Consider the following 19,375-nt stretch of genomic DNA (forward strand, 5'->3'; position numbering starts at 1 on the left):
ACCATCGTCTTTGGTGAAGAGGAAGACGCAGTTATGGCCGTATTTTGATGAGACTGGTGTGGATACCCGTTGCCTCTGTTGCTCATGGGTCAAAGTTCCCGTATGCCCCCCCCCCCTGCATACATCAGTGTCACCCCCTCAGCTCTGTTTGTTTCCTCTGGGCGGTTGTTAGGTTACGCTGCCTGACAGCACAGCTCCTCACAGGGAATGTTAAGTGATGCTCTGCAGCTCCCAAGAGAACTGCTCTGTGCATTCTTGGCACCGAGATACCACAAGAGCTGACATGAGGTGGCCTTTTGTGTGGCATTAACAGTCAAAATACATTTAAATTTAAATATAGCTTGGTTTTTTTTTCTTCTCTTTTTGAGGCCTAAAAAGTAAACAAATCATATTTTTCTCTTCCCTGTGAAAGATCCATAAAAGCAAGTGAACCCCCAGTGCATCAGGGATCAGTCATTAGTGCCGTGTCTAAGACTGTCTAAGAGTTTATTATCCACACATATACACTCTTGTATGAAGTAGCACGTTCCTAACTTCTTCTAACTGTGCTTGACTTTTGGTCCCTGTTGCATAAAAGAGAGAGGTTGAAACACATTTTGGGCTTCTGTTTCAGTGCTGAACTCTTCATCTCTAAACATTTGTTTCCTCATGTCAAAGGAGTCAGATGTTGCTGCAAGTCGCTGCAGCTAAAGCTCTGGCCAGCACCGTCTCTGCACAGCAAGACGTTCTGAATTTTGGTCGTTTCTGTTTGCATAGTCCCTCCATGGTGACCTCGGTTCCCTTCCACCGTCCTGCAGAAAATAGGATGGAAAGTCGTGAACAAGACTCTGAGATGTGCGTGGATTCGTGCCAGTAAGACTTTCTTTTAAGCCACCGAGGCCGACAAGTGCGTGCTGTATTTTTAAATGAGATAAACACACATAAACAGATTCAGCAAAGATGGAAACAGTGGCGATTTTTTTTTTCCACAGTTAGTGCACTTGGTCTTGAGCCATCTAGGGCCTGGGAAGGCACTATTCTTAGAATAAACACATCCAGATTGTGTCTCTATGTAATTTTGGCACAGACATCAACAATGACTGGATGTCTGGGGTGTTTTTTTTTGCCCTCCACATTTGTCTGTTTTATCAGCATGCTGCTCAACGGATTCCAGGAATAACTTTATGTTCAAGAGCTCTTTTCAGTCTTTTCTCAAAGGACAAGTCTGGGAATATTCTACCTACCATTCACATGCATGTATACAACCTCTACAACGTCTGCGTATCCAAAGCCTGATATATCTTAATCCCTCTGTGCCATAGAGCTCCACTGTTGATCAAAAACTATAAAAAACACACACTGCTACACTCACAATACATCATAATTATCATATAATGATCTAATAATATGAAATATGTAAGATAATAGAGTCATTTTATTTTTATATTTAAATTACATTTTGCTGATAATATTTAAACCTGCATTCATTTCACTGAGAGGAAGACGAGTAGCCTTTTTATCCTGGGTAGGTGTCTAAGGCTAATTTTACAGGAATGGTAAGAAGCATGATCTTAATAGTTGGTCATGCTGTTCCTTTTCTTGGGTTAATAGTGGTAAAGTTCAAAATATGGTTTTAATATTGTTTATATGCAATAATTAGTGGTGAGTAGGACTAAAAAGTGTACGCACCACACTATAATATACCACTATGAAATATTTCCTTTTCTCCGTCGCTGGATCCTCCAAAATGGATTACACTACTTTTCTAATGAACTATTACCGGAACATAAATGTTGCTGTGTTATAATGATAGAAGAGTTGGCAAAAGTGAATTTGGGAATTCAATCCTCATGTTATTATTCGCTGGTTTGCGTCTCTGTTCAGTTTGTTTTGAAGGACCTGGTATGAAAGTGTCCAACAGCAAACTAAAAGGATGTTATAGAACGTTACTTGGACTGATGTCAACACTGAGCTTCATATTAAATAGCTGAATGAGTGAAAAAATGGTTTGGACTTTGGTCTAAATCAGCTTTTTGGTGCTTTTTTTTTTTCCCGTTTTCATAATTTGATGATAAATTATCATGATAATAATGATTGCCGCATGATTATCTATCAGTAAACAGAGCTGGAGTCTCGGTGACCCCAAATCATCCAAAATTTCTCAACCTGAATGAAAAAATTAGTGTCGACCGTCTGTTCCTGTGAGCTTCGTGTGTTTGTGATGCTCATCTGGTCATCATGAGAGGGTAAAACCTCCAGAGCTCTGCTGCTGTTGTACCCACATTCTCACCAAAACACTTCCCCTTTACATCTCAGAAAAAATAACTTAAGACACAATGAGGAAACAACAGATCTCAGACCAGTAAAATGTCTTTAAACATCTTTACTGACGGCTGCATCTCATATTGCTGATCAAGAGTTCGGGGTCGCTGTCAGTCACTGTGGATGAGAGAAATCTACATTTCAAAAGTGTTAAAGTGAAAATTGTAACAAAGATTCTGGCTGTTTGGACATCGACAAGAAATTCAGAGGGACGGAAATCTAAAACAGACAAAAAGTCACTACGAGGAAGTGACATCACACTAACCACAGGAAGTAGATGCAGCATCTCTCTACTAGAGCACTTGTGAGCGTGAGAACAAGAGACAGAAGAAGGAGAGAGACACAGAGTCACCATGGTTGACTTCAAAAGGATTCAAATGTCTTTATTTCTTACAGCGGTGCTTCAGTTTACAGGTAAGAATAAAATATCACATATATAAAAGGAAGGCACACTGCAAAAAATGACTTCAGCATTATTATTAAAGGTACTTTATTACCTACATTTTATTTGCCTGAGACAACCAAATCTGTTGTTTTTAACAAATGAGTGAGTTTAATGAACTCTTGGAAACTAAGGATGAAGCATAACAGACATTTTCTAATTTCACTTTACTTTTAATCATCTTCTCAGCAGCAGCAGCCGAAGAACATCTCTACCTCACTGTCAGAGTTGGAGATGAAGTCACTTTGCCTTCTGGAAATGTGATAGACGGTCAGCAACAGTGTGACAGTACTACGTGGCTCTTTGCTGGTTCAGGAAGCCAAGGAGCAGTAGAGCTGATTCAACTTGGGCAGATTGGTAAAAACGCCAGAGCTAAATCCAACAGACTGAGTGTGACAGAGAAGTGTTTTCTGGTTATAAAGAACGTCACAGTGGAGGATGCTGGTGATTACACCTGCAGACAATATAACAAGTTAGGACAACAACAAGGTCCAGGCTCTGTGGTTCCTCTGTCTGTTGTGACCAGTGAGTATTTACATCATAATGTTTTCAGCTCAAACTGTCTTTTTAAAACAACATACTGAAACATTACAATAAGTACGATTACAGTGATGACGTTCATTTCACTCTTGTTGTCTTTCTCTCTCAATATCTCCGTCTTCACCAGTGACTGAAGACGAGGACGATGATAAGGTGACGTTAACCTGCTCTGTGTCGACATATGGACGATGTGGAGACACAGTGAAGTGGCTGTTTAATGGTAGAGATGTGGATAAAGACAACAGAGACTTGAAGACATCACAGTCTCCCTGCAGGGCCTCTGTGGCCTTTCTGACTTATAATTACATTTACACATCGAGGTATGACTTCTTTACATGTGAAGTGACTGATGGTAACAGAGTGAAGAAGTTTCCCTTCAGACTTCAGCCCTCAGGTGAGAAACCAGGTGAGAATATGTTGAGCTGTTTAAAGTCTGAGCTGAATAATGACCTAAAATATGTGTTTATTTCATGGATTTGAAGTTTTAATATGACATCACAACACAAGTTTGGTACTGAACAGTTGGTTGTGTTCATGTGTTCAGGTGAGGACACAACAACAACAACAACAGAACCAACAACAACAGCTAAATCAACAACAACTGAAATCAGCATGAAAGCCGGTAAAACCACGACAGCGTCTACAATCAATGAAGCTTCTACAGAACCACAAAGCGGTGAGTCGACTGTTTTATGTCTCTTTTTCTACTAAATTCTCAGTTGACAAAGAGCTGCAGGCAAAAGGGCGTTTAGATCCTGACAGACACTTTGAGCCTCTGTTTCATGTTGTTTGGGGTGTTCTGGTTTGTGTTGTTTCATTAGTAAATGATTGAATGTTTTGAAATGTTCCTTACATTCGTACGGATGCAATGACGGAAGCAAACAAACCTTTTGGAGAGAAAATGTTGAAGAATTTTGGAAGCCGACAGCCTCAGAACCCACGAACAACTTCTGCTTTTGTTCTTTTTTTTTTAGCGTAGCTGCTTAGTTTCCGTTGCACTTCCCTTTTCGTGGAGCTTTCAGCCACATCTCAATAGTGGCGTGGTTGAAAGCTCTGGGAAGAACTAGTAAGTGGACCTTGAGTTAAGTGTTTGCTCTGTCAAACTAATAGCAGATTGTGTTTTTATTAGATGCATTTTTTTGGTTCCAAAAATAAGTGATTTGGTTCAAACTATCAAATGAATGTTTAAACCGTCTTGTTAAATATTTTCTAACTGAACAGTCATTTCATTCGTCCAGGTGACACACGAAGAAGTACAACTGAAAACAGCCCAACAACCAATGATACTTCAACAGAAGTACAAGGCAGGAACTCAGTCTTTTGCATCTTTCGTTTTCATTATTACTTTTAAGTCAAAACAAAAAGTACGTTTTTGCACTGATGTAGTGGAGCGTCTGAGTCTCAAACCTTGTTGTTGCTCACCCTCAAGATCCTCTGCTTGTCACAACTGTGCATGCAGGTTAATTTAATATTTACAAGAAGGTACAAAGGCTTACAGGACAGTGAGGCAGGCGAGGGAGAGCAGTCAAACACAAGCAAGCAGATCCTTTAAGGAGCAGGCAGAAATCCAAACTCCAGAATAAAGGCAAAAGGTGACATCACGCAGGAAAGGCAGGCAGAAACAGGGGACCAAGACCAGAAGCACACAGCAACGTAACATATAACAAACTGGCAGCCAACGAAGGACGTGGGCCGCTACTTGTAGTGAGAACAGGTGAGCAAGTGAATGAGGAAGTATGGCGGAAAAGTCTGAGGGCATCCGGTGGACGGCTCGAGGATGGCAGGTCTGGGGAGTTGGAGGGAAGACCATGGCCTGGGAGAAGTGAGCATGGCCTGGAGACAGGGACTGACGGGAACTGAGACATTCATTCACAGTTAGCAAAGACATGCAGCAAAACACTGACAATCACTTCGTCAATTCAAATACAGCATCATGTTATATTTAGCATTCAAACTGAACTGTGCATTCAAGATGTTTTTAATGTTTTCAGAATTTCCAATTTGGGCGAAGTTCCTCATCGTGGCAGTTGGTGTGGCAGCTCTCTTATTAACTGTCGTTGCACTCATCAGGTGGAAGAGAGCTAAAGGTGAGAGCGACCGCAGACGGAACTTCTATAAACCTGGATTTTCATTGCGGAAACTAAAGTCGACTCTCTTTTGTCTCTTTCAGGAAGAAAACCGCAGACTCCAGAAACCAGTCGGGACGCGGTGAGGTCTCACACTGCTCCCAGTACAAAGCTACACAAAGCACATGTTGCTAAGCCGCCGTTGTGTTGTCTTCTCTGATAGGCTGATCCTGAAGATGGCGTTTCCTACGCCTCCGTCAGCTACACCAGGAAGACCGACAGGAAAGCCCGGGTAAGCTGCCTGATTGGTTGTAGGGATGATGGTAGTGAATGAAAACACTTCTTTATTTTACCATTAAAGGTCTACATGTCAGGATTATTGAGCATTACTGAGAATCGTGTTGTGTTTGTGTGCTGCTGGATGCCATAATGTTGCATTTACTTGCATTGTCCTGAGTCATTTAATGTTGTGTAATTTATGTGCTGTGCTGTTTGTCTGTTGTTCTCCAGGCTCTGGTTAACAGTGGTGATGATGATGAAGGTGATGCAGTGACCTACACCACCCTGAAAGCCTCCTCTTCTTCTGCTGCTGCAGCCTCTGCTGATCCCAGCAACCTCTACGCCACCGTCAACACACCGAGCGCAGTCTAGTTACAGCAGTGATCATTTTCAGGATTTTTTTTTACTGTAAAAAGCCTTTTAGTCCAGACGCTTAGTCAGTAGGTTAACTAGTAGCTCAATAACACAACATTATATTGCTGCTTGAAATGTAAACCAGCTCAATATTTGGCACATTTTGTACTCGTGCTGTCTTACAGATGTATTCGTTTTTTACAGTTATTTCTGTATCACCTGTTATTGCTTGATGTGCAGTAAGTTTAACATCTACATCGCCGTTCACGCTATGTTTTATGTTCTGGTATGAAAGTAATTAAAGAAAAACTAAGAGGAAGTGGGACAACGCTCATCTCGACCGAGTCACTTTAGAGAGCTGAATTAAACCGCAGCCTACGTGAAAAGCAACAACATCACATAAGTGAGAAAAGAAGGACGACTATGAGGAAGTGACACTAAACATTCACTCAAGTACTGTATTTAAGTACAGTTTTGAAGTACTTGTACTTGACTATTTCCATTTACTTGATTCTTGAATTTATTTGACTTTTCAGAGATTTTACATAAAAAAAAACCATATTATGATCTTATGAAATACAACACATTGTTAAAGGTCGAAGCAGCGGTTCACAAACCTGCTTGGGCTTGTGACCTCTTAACAAAAAGCAGTTGGGCCTCCTCCTCTGCCTCTGAACCTCTCGGGTGGCTTCTTTTAAATAAGGGTACAAATTATCCAACATTTCACAAAATTTCACGACCCTTCAGATTTATGTTGTGACCCTTCGGAGGGGCCCGACCCCTTCGGTTGGGGACCACTGGACTAAAGTAGCTGCCTGTATATAAAGCAGTTGTGACACACATCAGTGTAAGAAAAGTTTTATAAAAGATCTAGTTGTGAAAGTAAAGGATCTGAGTACTTCTTCCACCATAGATTAAAGATGCGACAGAACATGGATCAGAACAGACAAGTCACTCTTTACTTCTCTTTTATGAAGAACCGTTGCTGCACATATCTTAAAATCTATATATCGTAATATACAATATTAAGATTTGCTCCTGTTCAGAGAATCTATATGTTAGATAACACAAGGATACTGATGAGGGAGTTCAGACCTGTGAACAATCAAACAACTACGTGCAGCTTTCTTTCATTTCAAACGCCGACACTTTTCTCTTTCTCACCAGAGAGTGGCGCCAGAGATCCTTCACAACATGAGAAGGTCACTACTCTCCACTCACCCTGCACTGCAGAGCCGAACGTATGCAGACACCCAAACATACAACTCATATGTGATTCCGGATCCATGGGTGTAGTACTGTATGCTGCTGAAACTGTCCCAGCAGACTGAGCTCATGCCGGAAAGCAAATCAAAATATACTGGCCAACCTGCATGATGGACTTTTCAAGAAGCAGGCACTCAAATCATTATCAAGTCAAGTCCTGCAATCTAAAAATGTACGCAGATATCCAAAGTAAAAGTGCTTACTGTGAAGACGAGAGTATTCCTGCTCATGTTTTCGGATCAGATGAAGAAGGAGAGGGAGGGAAGTGAAGAAGAATGAAGAAAGGAAAGAGTGTGAAAACATGAAGAAAGAAGGAGGGAAAAAAAACTGGAGGAGGGACGGTGACAAGACATAAAGATACAGGAGAAAAGGGGGAGGGGAGGAAGGACAAGGAAAATAATCTTTAACTACAGCTACCATATAAATAAAGTGAGTACAAGCGTATAGTATCTCTCTCCGCTGTGGAAAAACACACTGGAAGTACAAGCACCTGAAATCTGTGACCGAGTAAAGTATCTGAGAAGACGTCATTTCATCTGACAGAAAACAAACATCGGCTCATAAAACACTGAGTAGATTCACTTTAGCATCATTTCAGTTGATCCTGAATGGCTTTGAGGACATTTTTGACTGTATTAGTTTGCGCCAACAAGAAAAACCAACTTCCTTTGATGCAAAGCTTGAAGCAGATATGACACTAACATACATTTACTTTGTGTGAGACACATACTCACTGTCTCTCTCTCTCTCACACACAAACGTTTATAGACAGTAATTAGTGTGTGTGTTGAGCATGAAGAAATTGCAGTTGAGGGGGGGTTGTTAATGCAGTTCAGGACAAAGGGCTGTCAAACAAAGTGATTCTGCTTCGCTGACCCCTACAGGACACATTCCAGACACAAGGAGGCCTGTCTGTAACGCAAGGCCAACAGGGGATTAAGATGAGGAAATTCATTAAAACATAAATATGGATCAGCTCCTAACGCTCGCCAACTCGTTTTTTACTCTCTCTCCCTCTTAAATGTGGATTTCCTCAGGCTGAGATAAGGCGAGCACCACACTTTACCTCCAACCCAACTGGCACCCATGAATGAGAGTAATTACATCATTAAGTATACAAATGGGCTAATTTAGCTTCTTTCTTTTTTTCTGTCTAAGGGTCCGTAAAACCGTGACCCATTTTGAATATCCAATAACAACTCAGAGAAAATCTCCTGAGCCAATGGGATGCATGGCGCCACCCACCTACATGCATGATAATAAGGAGCAGAATAATAACACAAGGGGGGAAACTTGCAAAAGCTGCAGCTTGCTCAGTGTGCTTTGGAGATTACTTTGCCTCTCTGAAAACCTTCACCATGGTTGACGCCTTCTGTGCCACTTGGAAACTGGTTGACAGTGAGAATTTCGATGAGTACATGAAAGCACTTGGTGAGTAACAGCCGTCTTTTTCTTCTCTTTTCTGTTTTGTGTCATTTCATTCACAAATGCAATGAATCAAGACAGAAAAACAAATTATAACAAATTAAATGTTCAGAGGCCGTTAACAGACGTATTTCACCCCTGTTCCCTGGTCAGGTGTGGGCTTTGCCACCCGGCAGGTTGGTAATGTGACCAAGCCGACTGTAATCATCAGCCAGGAGGGTGACAAGGTGGTGGTTCGCACCCAGAGCACCTTCAAAAACACAGAGATCTCCTTCAAGCTGGGAGAGGAGTTCGACGAAACCACCGCTGATGACAGGGCCTGCAAAGTAAGTTGACAGAAAAAGAAATTCTCTTGCAAACACTGTGGTTTGAAGCAAATTCAAGCATTTTTCTTGCTGAACAACCTGTTAAACCACCAGTCCAGTCCGGAGACACCAGGAGGGCTTGAGGGCTGTCCAAGACGTGTCTAACTTGTGTTTAACTGGGCTTTAATTCAAATAATCCTCATCATGAAATCCGACTTAATCCAAGATTTAATTCTTACCCCTGTTCTCTCCCGATGTGTTGAGTAGATAATGAGTTAAAAAAGCATGTTTTCCAAATGCAGTTCTGCAGAGATCTTGAGACCTCTGGAAATAAGCCAACCTTTGGCAGCATCTTAGCACACTCATTTTTTCCGCCTCACCTGTTAAAAAACATTCTCCTCTTTCAGTCCACAGTGACCATGGATGGAGACAAGTTGGTCCACGTCCAGAAGTGGGACGGCAAAGAGACCAAGTTCGTCAGAGAAATCAAGGATGGCAAGATGGTCATGGTAAGACGAGCAGACCCAAGTCACACATAGCTCTTATTCCTGTCCTGTTTGACTTTATCAATATACGTGACATTAATAGCACATTTACTAAGAAAGTAGAAAAGGGCACTCAAACTGTGAGTGTTATTGTGTAGCCACATGGTAAAATCATCATCTGGGAGATTTGTTGTGCATTATTGGAATACAGAAATACATAGTTTTATAAAAATGCATGACGTTTCAGGAGCTCAGTCTAATTAGAAAGCAAATTAGCAGACAGTAGTATCAATTCTCAGGTCAATTTCCTATCAAACAAAAAGAAATATCTCTGAAAAATGTCAAAATCAAATCAAGGTGAATCCAGAAAATGTGATGTTAGTGGGCAATGAGCTTTGCTTTCTTCGCGTTAAGAGGACATTATTATTATTATTATTATTATTATTATTAGACATTATTCAGGAAACTCTCTGGGCTCAACATTAAAAAACACAGAAACAAAAACTCGCAAAACACATTTCAGACCGCTCTATTGTCTTTCTGAAGCTCCACTAAATGCAGCTGAGGAAGTGTTTTCTGTTACATTCATAGTCAAACTAGCTTGCTTGCATTAAACAAAGTAAATTAGCCACTAGTTGTGGCTGTTGGCACTGACCACTGAATTCCCCCGTCATGGTAACTGTCCTCTCTCCCCTGCAGAATCTGACCTTTGAAGACATCCATGCGGTGCGTAGCTACGAGAAGGCATGAGTGCTCCGACTGACGGCGTCCCAAACCGGCCAAGAAGTGTTGATTTTCTAATTATTATTGACTGTATGCTTCTCTTTGCACTTCATCCTCCTCCACATGTTCACGGCCCGCAGGCTGCACATGTTTTGTAAGAATTTCTTTTTTTTTTTTATATATGAAAACATTTCTGTCGTGTTGGATGGATCGTCTTTGCAAACCCTGTGTGAAACATGAAATAAAAAAAGACACAGAGAGTACGTGTTCGCCTCTTCTCTGATGTATTGATTATCGTGTTGTACGAGTGCTTCCGTTCGATGCGGTCGATCAGAGAATAAATAATCCAAACCTTGACCTCTGACCTTGTAGAAGAGGAAGTGTCACTGTATCGTGACGAAAACATTATTCTCCAGTTACACAGCGATCAGTCTCCCCCCTCCTCTGGCTTCACAACCTGGTGGCATAATGAGACAATTTTCTGGCGGAGCAATTGCATCAATATGCCAAATTATCCCCTCAGAGCGAACAGTTTGTCTCTGATTACTCCCCTGATGTGATTTTATCAGATTCAAAGGCCTAAAATGAGTCTTTAATGCTCGCTACAGAGAAGGGGCGGGTCACTCTAGCATACTTTACCACTCACCTCTTGTGGTATCTGGCCATGCAAATAGTTTGAGTTTTAACTGGAGAGGTTTGGAGATTTTCAACAGCAGTCGATCTCTCCAGTAACAGTGTCCTGTTTCTCTGGATAAGCCACAAGAAATAGTCCCTGTATAATAAGCCCCAATATAAATTTGAAGGGTGACATGATGATTAAATGGACAGAGAAGAACAGAAGTTTGTTTTTTCTTGTGAAATACTGGATAGTTTAACCTCTTTGGTCCTAAAATTAAACAATCCTCTCTTTGGTTGAACCACTTGCTATAACCTGTGATGAGGGGTCACATGTAGACTTGGCCTCTTATAGACGGGTCACAAGCCAAAAAGGTTGCAAACAATCGCTTTAACTTCAAATGTGAGGTTTTTTTAATTTTGTGAGATTCCATGTTTACTTCACTACATGTATCAGATGACTCTAGGAAGTGGAGAACGCAGAGCAGCTACACGGTTTTACAGATTATCATCACAAAGGATGTAGTTTCTCTGCTCAAATACAAAGATTTCCAGTCAGCATCACACGGAGAAGAGTGAAGGATTTGAATACCGCTGCCACCCCTGTTTGATAGCCTACAGTGAACAATGTGCACACACACACACACACACACACACACACACATTCAGGCTTTCATGAATGTAAAGGTAGAGGAGAAGAAAACGTCTCTCTGGTGAAACAAACTGAGGAAACTCTTTTAATAACCTACAGATGTTGGGGAATGTGTGTTAGGACAGAGTGACCCTGGTCATTAAGAGCTCCATATCAATGTATTATTAAGCAAAAGTAACAATAACACACGTCTAATACTCCATTACAAGTAAAAGTCCTGCATTGGAAATGTTAATTAAGCAAAAGTACATACTGAAAGCATCCAAAATAAAAGCTCTCCACAGAGAAACATGGCCCCAGCGGCTGTTAAACTATTCTAGATAATATTTGTATAATATTATAAGCAGCATTTTACTGTCTGGCGGATGTGAGGACGAACCCTGCAGACACAAATTCCTCTTCCAAAAGACAGCGAGTCACGTGACCCGTGCTCCGCTGTACTTCCTGTTTATTGCGGAGGTGGATGTCCCGCCGCGGTGAGCAGCTGGTGTACCTGGCGGCTCTGTGACGCACCGCACGGCCGCTCTCTAACATGCTTCATCTTCTGGGTTTTGTGCTGCTGCTGTTCGGCGCGGCTCCGCGTGCGGCGGCACCTACCGGAGGCAGCTACCTGGCGGGCACAGGTGAGCGGAGAGCCCGGGACTTCTCGCTAACGAGAACTCGGTCTGAAGTCCAGTGTGTCACTTCCCACAGGAAGTTATCATTTACAGCTCAAATCAATGCTGTTGTTTATCTGCAAGGCTTCACTGCGCTGTTAAGCGTTAAGAGTTTCGTGATTCTGCTATAAAAGGCGATATTTTCTTAAATATCGTGCTGCTTGGTGGATGTCGTGCTCGCCGAATTTACCTTAAGACAGTGTGGGTTCATATTAAGTGTAAAATGTTGCTGTGAAAGGTACATTTTGTTTGCGGATGATCAAACACGCATCAATTGACAGATTTTTAAACGGAGTTTAGCCAGAAACTCCCACATGTTCATTTAATGGGGCACAGGTGGGTTTATGGCTTTTTTTGTTTTGCTTTAATCGCGAAACAGGTTTGGGGTTTGTTTTATAACCTACCCAAAAATAAGACTTAAATAATCATGAAATGACACCAAGGAAAAAGACTGTGCTGTGAGAAACAAAATAGAAAAAGTAGGACTATAATAGCCTATAATCACCTCACCGCACAAGCACAAAAAAGGTAAATATATCAGCATTATAATGCATAAGATAAAAGCTGAATAATGCTATGTATTTTTTATTTAGTTTGAAGTGAAATACCCATTACAATTGCTTTAAATTTCTCATTCCTTTTATCTAAACCTTTCACCCTTTCTTCTTATTCACTTTCCCTCCATCAATACAGGCAGGTTCTGGCACATCACTGACCTCCACCTGGACCCCACCTACCACCTGGCCCCAGACCCCACCAAGGTTTGCTTCTCCTCCAAAGGGGTCCCCGCTCCCCACGCCGGTCTGTTCGGGGACTTCCTGTGTGACTCCCCGTACCGCCTCATCCAGTCGGCGTTCGCTCACATGGCGCCGCTCACACAGCCACAGGACTTCATCATATGGACCGGGTCTGTACGCTGATGAGGGGGAAGTGGATGTTTTCACTTCTCAAAGAAGAAGGTTTTATTCGTCTGGGGCTGAACACTGAATATCCTGCATGTTGCATATAAATGATCCACAGTGCGACTAACCAGCTCATAGAACAGAAGCAGTGGTTTCAAAGTAGTTTCATATCCTGTTCTCTCACTGCAGTAACAGTCGTGTACCTCGTGTACTTCTCTGTGTGTGTGTGTGTGTTCTTTATGTGAGAACAAAACCACTTTGCGGTTTCAGTCACTCTGGATCGTCCCCACTTCCTCAAGGGCGTGTTTTTTCTTTGGTTATGTACGAGTCGCATGGCCATTTTATTTGGTTCAGACATTCACGGTCCCCACTGGATGCGTTGCAATAAGTTTAATGAGCCTCTGAGTTTTCATCGAGCACCATCATCATCATTTCAGTTTATCCAATATCTTGGTTTATTCCCAAATACCTGCAAAACGAATGCCATTCCCTGTGTTTAGTGCTAATTTTCCTTTACTTTATGATCTCCTTTGTGGGTTTTCTGGGTGAGCAGCTAACGGACCGTATCCATAATAACAGAATATCATCTTAACTTTGTACCAAAATGCACAATCTCAGAGTTTAGTGGCATTAAGGCTGCAACTGTTATTTTATTAGCTGCATATTTTAAAGTCAGCTGGTTACTTTAAGTAGACCGACGGTGCACAATGTCTTTAAAGGCAGTGAATAAAGTCCTAAAGCACCAGAGCCTTGAAAGATGAGTTATTCACTCCAACTGGAAACTCATGTTCACAGTTGTAAGCATACACAGCAGTACATCCATACAGCGCTCTATTAATCAGCAGCTAATCAGCTAAGCCAGGAATTCATAGGCTTATTAAACATGCTTAAGAGAACGCCTTGCCACTTAATCCTCCAACCCCGGGAGACTTTTCCAAGTTTTAAGTTACTGTGTAAGCAGATTTTTTGCTTTATTCTATTGTTGTTGGGCTTTGCAGCATGAGGTTTGCCTTTTCACTTAAAGGGGAAATCCATTGTTCCTTGGAATTCACGTTATTTCTGCAATATTGTGCGGCTGAGTACGACTCTGCTGAGCCAGCTGTTCTACAGCTATGACCTGATGGACGGGAAGTACAGTCGTGTTGGGAAGTTACGGTTTTCTACTGGTAGTGTTGACTGGCAACTCGTCACTTGCTGCTGTTACGCCACATTTAAAGTCATGCTTCATTCTCTTTGCTGGAAGCCTTTTACTGTAAAAGGTTTGCTGTAATAGCAGTAATTTATAAGCAGTAATATATTAAAATAAAGTAAATAAAATCAGAAAAACCCAGAAAACTGAAAGTGTATGGTAATGCAGGGGAGTTAACAACTGGAAAACTACCATTTATGCAAAGGAGTTGTGTGTCTGCAGGCATCAAAATAAGCATGTACAATATTCACAGCTTCTATTCTTTAGCTCGTCTGTGGCTGATTTGAGCTGCGTTAATGATACTGGCTCTTCTTTTCCCTCCCTACCAGTGACAGTCCGCCCCACGTCCCTGCAGACGAGCTCACTACAGACGTAGTGATCCAGGTGATCAGTAACATGACCCAGACCGTCAGAGAGCACTTCCCCAATCTGACAGTCTATCCCGCTCTGGGAAACCACGACTACTGGCCTCAGGTGACTCTATGTGAGAGGATAAAGTCTCAAGCTTTGCTCGGAGACGAAGGATGATGAAGACGAATGATTGTAGGATGTAGAAATGAGAGCATAACCCTATCATCACTCAGCAGTCTGTCTTTTGCAGAAGTAAGTGAGGAAGGGAAACTTCTGATACAGACTCTGCGCCAGTATTAATGAATATACATGAATTTGAGCATTTACAAGGCAATTATTTAGGATATATTTGAGCTTATTCAGATAGAAAAGCCTCTAAAGTATTTGATTATATGACACAAACATTTAAAAAAAAAAGCAGAATGACTAGAGACAGTGGATGATAGTCTGATATTTTTAGGAAATAATATTTGCACATCTATTACATATTGTTTAAGAATTAAAATTCTTGCATGATAATTCTCTGAATTTATTTGATTATAACTGCCGTTGTATGATGCATTTTGCTTGTATTGACATGTTGCCACGTAACGTGCTGCTGTTTCTGTGTTTTTGCGTTTGCGTCATTGTTTTTAGGACCAGATGCCGACGTCCACGAACGCCATCTACAAAGCTGCTGCTCAGCTGTGGAAACCCTGGCTGCAGACTGAAGCTCTGCTCACACTCTCACAAGGTAACGTGTTAGTACATCGGCTGCTGTGAGAGTGTTTCTGTCCGATCGTTGCAGTTTCTGCATTACAGAATATGTTTAAAATACGGTGCTTTAAATATTTACCAAGAATTACAGGCTTTGTTTCGCTACACTGAGAGCACAAACTCGACTTGTTAAACTCAACTTTCGTATGTTTTATTGATTCGACTTCAGCCGTTATGATAAAGCTGTCAAGTAGTTTTTCAATGAATTGCTTAGTCTATAAAACGTTAGGAAATAGTGAAAAATATACAATATTTCAGAGCTCAAGGAGATGTCTTTACTCGCTTGTTTTATCAATCCAAAAGTCCAAAAACCCCAATTACAATAATAACTCAGCAGACATTAAGAAGATGGAACCAGGGGAGGTTTTGTGTTTTTGCATCATAAAAGACTTAAATAATTAATCCATTCTCAAAGTTGTCAGCGATTAAATGTCTGTCTTGTTCCTGCAGGTGGTTTCTACTCCCAGCTGGTGAAGCCTGGTTTGCGGGTGCTTAGTCTCAACACTATCCTCTACTACGGTCCTAATAAAGTCACGAGTAACATGACGGACCCTGCTGGACAGTTCGAGTGGCTGGAGAAAACTCTGGAGAAAGCTGCTCAGAGCCTGGAGAAGGTCTAACAAGTTTTGACCTTGAACCCTGACCTTTGACCTGCCTTATGTTGATTCTGTTTTTTAAGTCCGGGTTATCGTTGTCAAACGAATTACCATACCTTAAATGTGGCTCCCTTCCTGCTCTAGGTGTACATCATAGCTCATGTACCAGTCGGGTACCTGCCCTTTGCCAGAAACACCACTGCTGTAAGAGAGAGCTACAACGAGAGGCTGGTCGCCATCTTCAGGAAGTACAGTCGTGTCGTTGCGGGACATTTCTATGGCCACACCCACCGGGACAGCATCATGGTGCTGTTGGACCAACAAGGTAAAAAAATAAGTACAAATATGAGGTTAAACATATTTCCTATTATTGACGTGGAGTGATCATGTCAGGTTGTAGATTTGATAATAATCAAAAATGGCCTTTTACTCTCTTCTTTCCTATTGCCATGTATTTTTATTATAGTCCCAGTAAGAGGTGACCGTGTTAAATGTTGATAACATGTTCCTGCTGTGACCCTGTCATGGTTCTGAAAGCAGCACCACAGATATGAAGGCAGATCTACATCTTAAGTCTCTACAGCTTTCTGTTAAAGAGAAATGATGATTAAGTGAAGCTAATAGGGGGCTAATTATGTAACGTTTAAACAGGTATTAAAACATCATGCTCTTTATTAGCTCTTCCTTAAAGCTGCAGAAGCTGTTTGCATTGCTGAAGCTATTATTGTCTGAGCAAGGAAGCAACAAAACAGATTTACACATTATTTTGGATTGAGATCTTCAGTTAAAAAGCGTTTAAAAGTCAAAAGAAGTTGCAGTCTGATGGGCAGAACAGAAACAGACGTGCAGTATTGAAGGCTGCATTTAGTTCCAGAAGTACAAGAATTGATTCTGAGATTGATGTAGAGCAATTTCAGTATTCTATATTTCTCAAAAACCCGACTGGAACTTCTCAAACAAGCTGTTTTTGTAGACTAGCTTGTCCAGAATTTTGCTGTTGAAACAGGCCGAACTAATCAAGTGCAGATTACTGTTTTTTTCCTGATTTGGGCACCGAGAACGACTGCAGCTGTGAGAAACTGTAGAAAGCATCCAGTCCAACAGTAATGACTGAAAACAGACAGATCTGCTGACAGACTTTTTAAAAATAATCTCGTTGGAAAAGAAACCCAGTCGCATGTTAACGACCAGTGCGCGCTCACTGGGTGACGGCGTGTTTGTGTTTGTCTTCCTCGTTCTGTAGGTAAACCAGTGACGTCTCTTTTTGTGTCACCGGCTGTTACGCCAATCAAACACGTTTTGGAGCCTTACTCGAACAACCCAGCTTTCCGCATGTACTTGTACAACAACAAGGACTACACCATGTCGGTAAGAATATTTAAAAAAACGGCTCAAACGTGCACAAAGTACACACATAGCATACTTTTGGCCATATAGCGGATTTTAAAACCAGACAATAAATCATAAATAACTCTCACATATAGTAAACTAATAACACATAAAGCAGAGGGTACAATATTGAAGGTTTATCTGGAGGTTTGATACATTTTTATTTCACCATGAAATCTTAAATAAAACGTTTGAAAAGATGCAGAAGAGAGATGAGAACTGCTTGAGTTCGCAAACATATTGACAAATTCAGGTCAAACTTAAAAAAAAAACGTCCTGCGCTGAAATACCTACTCTCACTTTTGTCTCCCTGATCAAAGACGGAAGAAAGAAGTCCCTCTTGATGATTAATCACGGTGTCAATCAGCACACAAAAACAGTTTCTGGCATTCAGGAAGACTCAAAGGCTTTTTTCTGTCTCCCCTCTCTCTCCCTCTTTTGGTGCTTTTCTCTCCCTCTGAAGGATATCTGGCAGTATTATTTAAATCTGACGGAAGCCAACGAGAAACAAAGATCTGACTGGAGGCTTGAATATATCATGACTGAGGCTTTTGGACTGACTGACCTGCAGCCACAAAGCCTGCTCCAGCTGGGCCTGAGCTTCAGGCTGCCGCAGACCAAAGCCTTTGACAAGTATTTCAGCCACTACATGGTCGGCTACAACAGTAGCATCATCTGTGAAGGAGACTGCAAGGTCAGCCAGGTGTGTGCCGTGCTCTACCTGGACCACCTGTCCTACTCCAAATGTGTCGCTAAGGGAGATTGGTAGCAGGAAAGTGGATCCAAAACGAAGGATCGTCTCAGGAGTCACATTTTAGTGTGTTTTGTTTTGTTTTGTTTTGTTTTACTCTGCTGGATTCAGAAGTTATCCAGATGCAATACAGATTACAAACTGCACAATTCCACAGAAAATCAGTAGTTTAATAAAGAGAAAATACGCTGCTGCAATGATATAGATATCTTGATTATATTGAGTTTGTTTTACGGGAGAAAATGTAGCATGAATGTGGATCAAAGGTCATTTTCGGTCATCAACGATATATTTTTTTTACTAAATGATGGAATCATGGAAAGGGGCGTGCCACGCGCTGCTTCTGCTGCTGCCTAACATTAATCCAACTATTTCACATTCATCAGGCCATATTTGACTGGAGAGGCCAGAATACATGTTGAACAACTTCAAAGTAAAGTAGTAGCTGAATAAATATTGATATAATGTGAGTTTTGTTTTAAGGGAGAAATTGATTGATGATGATTTAGTTGTGATATTCCATGTGAGATATTTTTGTATGGAAACATATCCAGATGCAATCGAGACTAAACAAGGAACTGAAAATCGATAAAATCCACTGATACAAAGCACATGGACATCTTTATGATACCGAGTGTTAAAAATCCCTCGTCTGCTTCTCAGTTCTGACAGTTGTGTAGACTTTATAAGGGAAATTTGTGATGTTTTTTTAACTCTTATAGGAAGAGAAAAGGGAAGCATTTTAATCTATAAATACTAAAAAATGATTTTATTGGCACCAGATAACTGAGCAACTAACATACATGTTGGGACGCAGGATTGCAGCTTGGAAGATGTATTTTTGTATTTGTCTTTTTAAAGTTTGCTCTTATCTTCAAGCTTCTGACAAATGCTGCTCATGTAAATGTAAATCTAACTGTCCTCATTACTTTGTACGTACACCAACAGTTAGTCACTCATTGAAACACGTGTTTGTTTGTTTGTTAAATACAAAAATCCAACAGGACGCTGAGTGTGAAGAGTGTGACAACTATGAATGGAGAACGCAGTCATGCTACATGTCGCAGAGAGTGTGTCGCTTTTGATTTCGCAGTTTCTTTTTCTACTAAATAAAGATCTTTATTCCAAGAGTGTGTTTGAACCGCCGCGTCTGTTTCAGAGCGAGCGTCGTCTTTGTGTGAGACAGAAACGGGACTGCGGGGCTGTAAGAGTTGCTAACTTGAAAGCCACAGCAAAAACTTGTGCAGGCTAGTTTGTCTCTGCAGGGGAGGCAAAGGAGCAGCGACTAACCTCGTCTGACCCTCTCACTTCAATTTCAACCCCTCCCACCGT

At 41.3% G+C, this 19,375-nt stretch overlaps 2 protein-coding genes across 2 annotated transcripts; both read left to right on the plus strand.

The window, feature by feature from the left end:
• Positions 1 to 8,605: 8,605 nt before the first annotated feature.
• LOC139302517 (fatty acid-binding protein, brain) lies at positions 8,606 to 10,446 on the plus strand. Its single transcript, XM_070926223.1, has 4 exons — positions 8,606 to 8,679; positions 8,827 to 8,999; positions 9,386 to 9,487; positions 10,163 to 10,446. The coding sequence occupies exons 1-4, from the start codon at positions 8,607 to 8,609 to the stop codon at positions 10,211 to 10,213; spliced, it is 399 nt and encodes a 132-aa protein (XP_070782324.1). The 5' UTR covers position 8,606; the 3' UTR covers positions 10,214 to 10,446.
• A 1,533-nt stretch (positions 10,447 to 11,979) lies between these two features.
• smpdl3a (sphingomyelin phosphodiesterase acid like 3A) lies at positions 11,980 to 19,173 on the plus strand. The gene is made up of 8 exons (XM_070925827.1): positions 11,980 to 12,076; positions 12,803 to 13,016; positions 14,530 to 14,674; positions 15,188 to 15,284; positions 15,758 to 15,921; positions 16,048 to 16,228; positions 17,147 to 17,271; positions 17,756 to 19,173. The coding sequence occupies exons 1-8, from the start codon at positions 11,986 to 11,988 to the stop codon at positions 18,059 to 18,061; spliced, it is 1,323 nt and encodes a 440-aa protein (XP_070781928.1). The 5' UTR covers positions 11,980 to 11,985; the 3' UTR covers positions 18,062 to 19,173.
• Positions 19,174 to 19,375: the final 202 nt, after the last annotated feature.

This window comes from Enoplosus armatus, chromosome 19 (genome assembly GCF_043641665.1).
Source record: "Enoplosus armatus isolate fEnoArm2 chromosome 19, fEnoArm2.hap1, whole genome shotgun sequence".
NCBI lineage: Eukaryota > Metazoa > Chordata > Actinopteri > Centrarchiformes > Enoplosidae > Enoplosus > Enoplosus armatus.